Source organism: Callorhinus ursinus, unplaced genomic scaffold, assembly GCF_003265705.2.
Source record: "Callorhinus ursinus isolate GAN/ISIS: 27379988/994484 unplaced genomic scaffold, GSC_fseal_2.0 scaffold82, whole genome shotgun sequence".
NCBI lineage: Eukaryota > Metazoa > Chordata > Mammalia > Carnivora > Otariidae > Callorhinus > Callorhinus ursinus.
In genome coordinates this window covers 3,665,416-3,675,892 of record NW_027397144.1, presented here as the reverse complement: position 1 = coordinate 3,675,892, position 10,477 = coordinate 3,665,416, and the positions used below count along the sequence as shown (strand labels likewise).

Below are 10,477 nucleotides of genomic sequence, written 5' to 3'. Positions count from 1 at the left end.
CCCTCCCCAATGTCTATCACCCAGCCACCCCATCCCTCCCACCCCCCCACCATTCCAGCAACCCTCAGTTTGTTTCCTGAGATGAAGAATTCCTCATATCAGTGAGATCATATGGTACTTGTCTTTCTCTGATTGACTTACTTCGCTCAGCATAATACCCTCCAGTTCCATCCACGTCATTGCACATGGCAAGATTTCATTCCTTTTGATGGCTGCATAATATTCCTCTATGTATATATATATACATCTTCTTTATCCATTCATCTGTTGATGGACATCTTGGCTCTTTCCATAATTTGGCTATTATGGACAAGAGGTTTTTAATTCAACAAAATAGGATCATAAAAGGAAATTCTAATACTTAAAAATGGTTAAGATGGAAAATTTTGTGTGTGCCTTTTACCACAATAAGAAAATAGGGAAAAGTGGGAAAATATAGTTTTTACACCAAGAAATACTTTCATGTACTCAAAATAGTCTTAGATGCATATATATTGGTAAGTAAAGGAAAAATTCCTTATATGTTTAAAAAGAAAAAAATACTTTAAAATTTACCAGTAGTGGGGCACCTGGGTGGCTCAGTCATTAAGCGTCTGTCTTCAGCTCAGGTCATGATCCCAGGGTCCTGGGATAGAGCCCCGCATCGGGCCCCCTGCTCAGTGGGGAGTCTGCTTCTCCCTCTCCCACTCCCCCTCCTTGTGCTCTCTCTCTCTCTCGCTGTGTCTCTCTCTGTCAAATAAATAAATAAAATCTTTTCAAAAAAATTTACCAGTAGTCTGTGTAGTGGACTTATGGGTGATTTTCTATGTTTTCATTTTTTTATATTTTCTTTGTCCTTCTAAGTAGCTCTGTATCATTTAATATTTGAGGAAAAGTAAATCTACCACAGAAGAAAAAGTGGTGTTCTGACTCCTGCCCAGCCCCTCCATGCCAGAGAGGTATCCCTAGCAGATCCCCCTGCATTTGTGTATCTGTTTCATGGAGACTCGTGGCTGGGTGAGCATGGCAAGGAGCCCTGCTGATGGTGTGCCTGGATCCCAGCTTCTTCCTGGGAGCACACCTGTCAGGTTGAGGATTTCTCATCATCATGTCTTCCCCTCCCACATGCCTCATTCCCACATGTCTCTCACTCGACTCCACCCACCCAACAACCTTGAAGGCAGGTGTCCAACCATTGCCACCCTCTGAGAAGAGAGGAGGACAGTCCCATTACCCAGATGGGGGTGAACACAAATGTGTCAGGTGTGCGTCTTCCCACATCCTGTCATGTCCTGGTGCTGACACCCACAGCATGGGCCTGAGGCCTTAGAAGCGATGTCCACAAGTTCAGGTAGGAAACTGCTCTGGGGGACCCTGTTGCTTGCCCTGACTCAGCAGGATGTCATGAGTCCTTTTAAGCTCTAAAAGTCTTTGGTCCCCTGATTAGCATGTACAGGAGAAAACATTCTTCCCTGCATTTTGATGCATTCTTGTCTTGCTGGCTCTTATTAAACTTTATTTTTAGCCGGTGATGTGTAGCCCCTGCTTTATGGGTCCCTGAGCTACTCAAAGGGACATGGTTCATGGGACTCTTTCCTCTCAGGTTTAGGAACAGGAGGCCAGGAAGCCACCCTGCAATGACTCGGCTATTAGCAGCTTCCTGTTGCTTCTTCATTTCCCATCTATTATGGGCTCTAATTAAAGAGAATTCCTCCAGAGACATCCTGGGGAATCTGGAAAAGGACTGACATTGGGATTTGAGGGAGTGCTTGATAAGGATTGTGAGGTGTACTTGGACCACTCTGAGAAAAGTGGGTGGAAACCATCAATGGGTGGGGGCCTGACCATCTGCTTCCATCCTCGGGGGTGAATGATGAGTGTCACCCTGGATAGCCCCTAGGCCATGACTCCCTCCACTGCCTCAGCATCGAGGGTGGCCTTCCATGCCCTGACTAGAACCCACCCCAGGTCTCCAATGGTGCCAAAACACCACAGGGGGGTGGTCTGGAGCCTGACTTAGTGCCTCTGTTTTTTTCACAAGACCTGCAGAAAGGGGTGCAGATCTCCTTCCTGCCCCCGTCATGGCACAGCAGAGGGTCTGAATCTAGGTGCCCTGAGGCCCAACCAGAGAGCAGAGATGAGCAGAACAGTGAGCAGGCATTCAGAGCAGCTGGCTCCAGCTCAGACCTGCCCTAGGTGTGCCACCTGGGACATGCATCCATCCAGCCTTCACTGTGGGGTCAGGTGGCAGACCAGGGCCTCTGACCTGGGGGAACTTACTCCTTTGGGAAGTGATCCTTTATCTTTCTGTATTCCAGACACCAACATGTGTGAACAACCTTTGAGAAGGTCCTGTGCAGCCTACGCTGACTGCCAGGGCATGGATGGCAGGTACTGCATGTGTGGCCCGGGACAGGAGCTCATTTCTGAGACAGCATTCAGGAATGAGAGTGAGAATATGTGTCAAGGTAAGAATGGCTTTGCACCTTCCATCTCCCCTTCCATGAGGTTTGGGGTCACTCAGCTCATTTCTCCAAGCATCAGAGAGCTATTCTGGGCACCGACCTGTGTCCTATCCCTCTCCAGACCCCAAGGCTCAGATCCCTCTTTAGAGTGCCACTCACACAATTTTGGAATGACTCCCTTGCCACGTGGCACTTTATTTTCAGAAAACAGAGGGGTGGCATCCAGGATACTTCACAAGCTCACAGTGCAATATCAGTTTTCTTCTGCTTCATCAATGGCGGCCAGGATGAGACCTTCCTTCCCTCCCTGGAATCCACACAGGCTCGGCCACACCAGGATGGACCCAAGAACCCTGTCCAGAAATGTGGGAAGGGGGGAGATTCAAGGGTAGGCCCACTCTCCCTGGCCATCTCTGCCCCTGGCCAATAACCCCACCTGGAGAAGGCTCCTCCTAGCACAGTGAACTGGCTTCTTGGCCTCCCGGCTCTAATTCCCCATGCAAGGCTCTGCCCTGAACCTCCCTGATAATTTTAGTTTATAAGCCTGTGGGCAACTCAGATGACTGGGACCTGGAAGATGTGTGGGGCTGGGCAGAGTGATATGGACCACCCTACACACACACTCTAAAATTTAAGTGAATGGAAGACGCTGCCATCTGAACTGGATATAAAGAGAGGGGACCATTGCCAGAGGCCTGACCCTCTTCCAAGGAGATCAGTCCAGACCCCACGCTGACCCAGACCATCAGGGACAGAAGATGGAGGCCGAGCCCCATTCAGCCCATCAGCACCTGCTCCCCTCTCCAACCATCCTGCCCTCACCCACTGCTGGCTTTGCTCAGATGCGGATTCTCACCACTTCCTGCCAGCCCACGGGATGCCTTCACAGGGATCCAAAAAGGCAACTTCACTGTCCCAAGGCTGCCTGACTGGATGTCAGCCCCATTGTCTACCACAGCCCTGGTTCCCACTGTCCAGGTGATCCTGCCTGTCCAGCATCACTTTCATTCTCTTAACTCTTTCCCTGAAGCCCCTTAAAAGACCTGGCTCGGGTGTGAGTCTTGTCCATCTCCGTGGAGCTGGAGTCTCAGAGTTAACATGGATGGGAACATGCTCTCCTGCCAGGACAATGGAGATGCCAAAGGTTATGCAGGCAGTGAGAATCCACCTAGGGAAAGTCAGAACAAAGGCCATAGCTGGGAGTCATGATAGGTCCTGGTCGGGAATGCAGCATTTCCCCTGCAAGCGGTTCCCAGAAAGGCCCACCCTGGACTTGTTCAAGTCCTCAGGTTGGGACTCAGGTGGCTGTGACATCCCCACCCCATCTGGGAGCCACCCAGGAAAGCTGAGGGCACCAGGCTTGACAGATTGAGAGGGCTTGGGCCACTTCCATCCACATCTGGACAACAGACCATCTGGCCACACTATTATCCCATAGGATGCTCCATGTGAAATAGAAAAGCACCCATTCACCATGGAGGAGAGAGCGGGCCTCCTCCAAGCAGATTTCTGCTATTGCCATAGAACAAAGAACCTGCATATGGGCAAGACACATGGATTGGAAGAGTTTCTCCTTCAAGATTTACTCCTCTCGGAGGGAGAGACAAACCATGAGAGACTATGGACTCTGAGAAACAAACTGAGGGTTTTAGAGGGGAGGGGGATGGGGAGATGGGTTAGCCTGGTGATGGGTATTAAGGAGGGCATGTACTGCATGGAGCACTGGGTGTTATATGAAAACAATGAAGCGTGGATCACTACATCAAAAACTAATGATGTATTGTATGGTGACTAACATAACATAATAAAATTAAATTAAAAAAAATAAAATTAAAATTAAAAAAATAAATTTACTCCCCTCCTTTGGGAGAGGTTGGAGTTTCTACGTTGTGTCCCTGACATCAGCTGTCTGTGTATACTCTGTCCCCTCACCTGTAGCACCTGGGGTTCCATGAAGGCTGTGGTTATCCTTGACTGACTTCTTGGGGAGTCCAGGGAGATGGAGAGGACAGGCTGAGTCTTGGTTCTGTGTGCAGTATAGGAGCCTCCAGGATCCTGCTGGAAAGCCATGGGCTGCAGGCAGAACCACCCACCAGAAGGCAATGACCATGCAGACATGGGTTGAAACTGGAACTTGAGGGCGCCTGGGTGGCTCAGTTGGTTAAGCGACTGCCTTCGGCTCAGGTCATGATCCTGGAGTCCCGGGATCGAGTCCCACATCGGGCTCCCTGCTCGGCAGGGAGTCTGCTTCTCCCTCTGACCCTCTTCCCTCTCGTGCTCTCTATCTCTCATTCTCTCTCTCTCAAATAAATAAATAAAATCTTTAAAAAAAAAAAAAAGAAAAGAAACTGGAACTTGACTCTCCTCTCTTTGTCATCTGTTTTTCTGTCCCAGGGATCTTAGTGCTGCTACTGTTGACACTGGGACCTGTACGGAAACTGAAAGGTGAGTCTGCCCAGCCAGCCCCATTGGTGACATAAGCTGGGGAGGGCATGCTGGGGTCTGGGTTTTCTCACCAACAAGGGGTAGGGAAGGGAGCTTATTCCACAAGTAAGGCTCACAGATGGTCTTCTGGGTATACAAGAAGCTGTTTCCTCCTCCCTAAATGTCCAGAGTTTTCTGAGCTCTTCCAATGGCAGCTATGCCTTCCCTACCCTCCCCTGCTCTATTCCTGGACCCCCAACTGGCAGCTGGCTCCCTCCATTTCTTGAGCCTTCTGACTGTGGTCTTTGTCCCCACAGCCTCTGCCCCCATAGACTGTGCTCAGTGGTGCCCTCCGAAATCCACATGTGTTAATGCCACAGCCTGTCGTTGCTCCCCAGGATTCAGTTCTTCGTCCGGAGAGATCTTCACCAGCCTGTTGGAGAGTTGTGATGGTACAAGGGCTTGGGGTGGTGGAGAGGCATGGAGACGGAGGGGGGAGATGGTAGAGCATCCCAAGCCCTCAGCCTCACTGAGAGCAGCAACCAGCACCTAAACAAGGAAAAGAGAGAAGTGACAGGGCAGGGGGAGTATGAGCGAAGTGGACAATCAGGTTTTCATGATCAGTAGGTAGAGTGTTGAGAACTTACACAGTAAAGCTGAGCAACGTGGGTTCAAAGTCCAGCTCACCACTGATTACATCTGACATGTAGAAAATTACTTCTCCTCTCTATGTTTCAGTTTGCTTGTCTGTAAACTGGGAACAATCATTGTACCTACCCCCCATGGATGGAGTGAGATTTAAAATTCACGTGTGTGAAGAACAGGTAAAGACTAGTGCAGAGCAGACTGTCAGACACAAGTTATTATCATGGTCACTACTGTTATTAATGTGATGATTCTCATAGCACAAGGAAAGGGGAGAGTAATGGAAGCACCAAGAGGAAGCAACAGAGCCTGGAAGCTCAAGGTCTTCTCCTAGCATAAGCTCACTGGGAACTCCTGCCCCCTCATGGTCATGGTTTCCCACCTGGCACCTCACAGCAGCCCCATGAGGCAAGCAGAGTTAACACAGATTTTATTTTCCACCTACACCCATTTTGCCCCAGCGCCACCAGTTCCTCCCCACCTCCAGCACCCACTCATCTATTTTTTTTAATTTTTTATTGTTATGTTAATCACCATACACTACATCGTTAGTTTTTGATGTACTGTTCCATGATTCATTGTTTGTGCATAACACCCAGTGCTGCACGCAGAATGTGCCCTATTTAATACCCATCACCAGGATAACCCATCCCCGCAATTCCCTCTCCTCTAGAACCCTCAGTTTGTTCAGAGTCCATCTTCTCTCATGGTTCATCTCCCCCTCTGACTTACTCCCCTTCATTCTTCCCCTCCTGCTATCTTCTTTCTTTTTCTTAACATACATTGCATTATTTGTTTCAGAAGTACAGATCTGTACTTCTGACAACAGTCTTGCACAATTCACAGCGCTCAGCATAGCACATACACTCCCCAATGTCTATCACCCAGCCACCCCATCCCTCCCACACCCCCACCTCTCCAGCAACCCTCAGTTTGTTTCCTGAGATTAAGAATTCCTCATATCAGTGAGGTCATATGATACATGTCTTTCTCTGATTGACTTATTTCACTAGCATAACACCCTCCAGTTCCATCCACATCATTGCAAATGGCAAGATCTCATTCCTTTTGATGGCGGCATAATATTCCATTGTGTATATATACCAATCTTCTTTATCGATTCATCTGTCGATGGACATCTTGGCTCTTTCCACAGTTTGGCTATTGTAGACAATGCTGTTATAAACATTGGGGTGCACATACCCCTTCAATCCCTACATTTGTATCTTTGTGGTAAATACCCAGTAATGCAATTGCTGGATCGTATGGTAGCTCTATTTTCAACTGTTTGAGGGACCTCCACACTGTTTTCCAGAGTGGTTGCACCAGCTTGCATTCCCACCAACAGTGTAGGAGGGTTCCCCTTTCTCCGCATCCCCGCCAACATCTGTTATTTCCTGACTTGTTACTTTTAGCTATTCTGACTGGTGTGAGGTGGTATCTCATGGAGGTTTTGATTTGGATTTCCCTGATGCCGAATGATGTTGAGCACTTTTTCATGTGTCTATGGGCCATTTGGATGTCTTCTTTGGAAAAATGTCTGTTCATGTCTTCTGCCCATTTCTTGATCGGATTATTTGTTCTTTGGTTGTTGCGTTTGATAAATTCTTTATAGATTTTGGATACTAGCCCTTTATCTGATATGTCATTTGCAAAATTTTCTCCCATTCTGTAGGTTGTCTTTTGGTTTTGTGGAAGGTTTCTTTTGCTGTGCAAAAGCTTTTCATCTTTTTTTTTAATTTTTTTATTGTTATGTTAATCACCATATATTACATCATTAGTTTTGATGTAGTGTTCCATGATTCACTGTTTGTTCATAACACCCAGTGCTCCATGAAGAATGTGCCCTCTTTAATACCCATCACCAGGCTAACCCATCCCCCTACCCTCCTCCCCTCTAGAACCCTCAGTTTGTTTTTCAGAGTCCATCTTCTCTCATGGTTCGTCTCCCCCTCTGACTTACTCCCCTTCATTCTTCCTCTCCTGTTATCTTCTTCTTTTTCATTTTTCTTAAAATATGTTGCGTTATTTGTTTCAGAAGTACATATCTGTGATTCAACAGTCTTGCACAATTCACAGCGCTCACCGTAGCACATAACCTCCCCAATGTCTATCACCCAGCCACCCCATCCATCCCACCCCCACCACTCCAGTAACACTCAGTTTGTTTCCTGAGATTAAGAATTCCTCATATCAGTGAGGTCATATGATACATGTCTTTCTCTGATTGACTTATTTCACTAAGCAAAACACCCTCCAGTTCCATCCACGTCGTTGCAAATGGCAAGATCTCATTCTTTTTGATGGCTGCATAATATTCCATTATGTATGTATACCACATCTTCTTTATCCATTCATCTGTCGAAGGACATCTTGGCTCTTTCCACAGTTTGGTTATTGTGGACATTGCTGCTATAAACATTGGGGTGCACCTACCCCTTCGGGTCCCTACATTTGTATCTTTGAGGTAAATACCCAGTAGTGTAATTGCTGGATCGAATGGTAGCTCTAATTTCAACTGTCTGAGGAACCTCCATACTGTTTTCCAGAGTGTTTGCACCAGCTTGCATTCCCACCAACAGTGTAGGAGGGTTCCCCTTTCTCCACATCCCCGCCAACATCTGTCGTTCCCTGACGTGTTAATTTTAGCCATTCTGACGGGTGTGAGGTGGTATCTCATGGAGGTTTTGATTTGGATTTCCCTGATGCCAAGCGATGTTGAGCACTTTTTCATGTGCCTGTTGGCCATTTGGATGTCTTCTTTGGAGAAATGTCTGTTCATGTCTTCTGCCCATTTCTTGATTGGATTATTTGTTCTTTGGGTGTTGAGTTGGATAAGTTCTTTATAGATTTTGGATACTAGCCCTTTATCTGATATGTCATTTGCAAATATTTTCTCCCATTCTGTCGGTTGTCTTTTGGTTTTGTGGACTGTTTCTTTTGCTGTGCAAAAGCTTTTTATCTTGATGAAATCCCAACAGTTCATTTTTGCCCTTGCTTCCCTTGCCTTTGGCGATGTTTCTAGGAAGAAGTTGCTGCAGTTGAGGTGGAAGAGGTCGCTGCTTGTGTTCTCCTTTAGGATTTGGACGGACTCCTTTAGGATTTGGATGGACTCCTGTCTCACGTTTAGGTCTTTCAACCATTTGGAGTCTATTTTTGTGTGTGGTGTAAGGAAATGGTCCAGTTTCATTCTTCTGCATGTGGCTGTCCAATTTTCCCAACACCATTTGTTGGAGAGACTGTCTTTTTTCCATTGGACATTCTTTCCTGCTTTGTCAAAGATAAGTTGACCATAGAGTTGAGGGTCCATTTGTGGGCTCTCGATTCTGTTCCATTGATCTATGTGTCTGTTTTTGTGCCAGTACCATACTGTCTTGATGACGACAGCTTTGTAATAGAGCTGGAAGTCCGGAATTGTGATGCCGCCAGCTTTGCTTTTCTTTTTCAATATTCCTCTGGCTATTCGGGGTCTCTTCTGGTTCCATACAAATTTTAGGATTATTTGTCCCATTTCTTTGAAAAAAGGGGATGGTATTTTGATGGGTATTGCAATGAATGTGTAGATTGCTCTAGGGAGCATTGACATCTTCACAATGTTGGTTCTCCCAATCCATGAGCATGGAACGTTTTTCCATTTCTTTGTGTCTTCTTCAATTTCTTTCATGAGTATTTTATAGTTTTCTGAGTACAGATCCTTTGCCTCTTTGGTTAGATTTATTCCTAGGTATCTAATGGTTTTGGGTGCAATTGTAAATGGGATCGACTCCTTGATTTGTCTCTCTTCTGTCTTGTTGTTGGTGTATAGGAATGCCACTGATTTCTGTGCATTGATTTTATAGCCTGCTACTTGACTGAATTCCTGTATGAGTTCTAGGAGTTTTGGGGTGGAGTCCTTTGGGTTTTCCACATACAGTATCAAAACATCTACAAAGAGTGAGAGTTTGACTTCCTCTTTGCCGATTTGGATGCCTTTGATTTCTTTTTGTTGTCTGATTGCTGTGGCTAGGACTTCTAATACTATGTTGAATAGAAATGGTGGTAGTGGACATCCCTGCCGTGTTCCTGACCTTAGGGGAAAAGCTCTCAGCTTTTCCCCATTGAGAATGATATTCGCTGTAGGTTTTTCATAGATGGCTTTTATGATATTGAGGTATGTACCTTCTATCCCTATACTCTGAAGAGTTTTGATCAAGAAAGGATGCTGTACTTTGTCAAATGCTTTTTCTGCATCTATTGAGAGGATCATATGATTCTTGTTCTTTCTTTTGTTAATAGATTGTATCACGTTGATTGATTTGCGGATGTTGAACCTACCTTGTAGCCCAGGGATAAATCCCACTTGATCATGGTGAATAATCCTTTTAATGTACTGTTGGATCCTACTGGCTAGTATTTTGGTGGGAATTTTTGCATCCATGTTCATCAAGGATATTGGTCTGTAATTCTCGTTTTTCATGGGGTCTTTGGTTTTGGGATCAAGGTAATGCTGGCCTCAAAAAATGAGTTTGGAAGTTTTCCTTCCATTTCTATTTTTTGGAACAGTTTCAGGAGAATAGGTATTAATTCTTCTTGAAATGTTTAGTAGAATTCCCCTGGGATGCCATCTGGCCATGGGCTTTTGTTTCTTGGGAGAGTTTTGATGACTGCTTCAATTTCCTTAGTGGATTATAGGTTGTTCAGGTTTTCTATTTCTTCCTGGTTCAGTTTTGGTAGTTGGTACATCTCTAGGAATGCACCCATTTCTTCCAGGTTATCTAATTTGCTGGCATAGAGTTGCTCATAATATGTTCTTATAATTGTTTGTATTTCTTTGGTGTTGGTTGTGACTTCTCCTCTTTTATTCATGATTTTGTTGATTTGGGCCCTTTCTCTTTTCTTTTTGATAAGTCTGGCCAGGGGTTTATCAATCTTGTTCATTCTTTCAAAGAACAAGCCCCTAGTTTCGTTGATCTGGTCTACTGTTC

General features: G+C 45.8%; 1 protein-coding gene across 3 annotated transcripts in view; it reads left to right on the top strand.

The window, feature by feature from the left end:
- LOC112816671 (adhesion G protein-coupled receptor E2-like) overlaps positions 1-10,477 on the top strand; it is a 41,249-nt gene that overhangs the window by 7,547 nt on the left and 23,225 nt on the right. For 2 of the 3 annotated variants that reach the window (XM_073887610.1, XM_025863315.2), the window contains exons 3-5: positions 2,298-2,447; positions 4,839-4,889; positions 5,186-5,320. In XM_073887610.1, coding sequence (XP_073743711.1) covers positions 2,298-2,447; positions 4,839-4,889; positions 5,186-5,320 — 336 coding nt within the window. The remainder of the gene's footprint in view (positions 1-2,297; positions 2,448-4,838; positions 4,890-5,185; positions 5,321-10,477) is intronic. The other variant, XM_073887611.1, reaches the window with a different exon arrangement.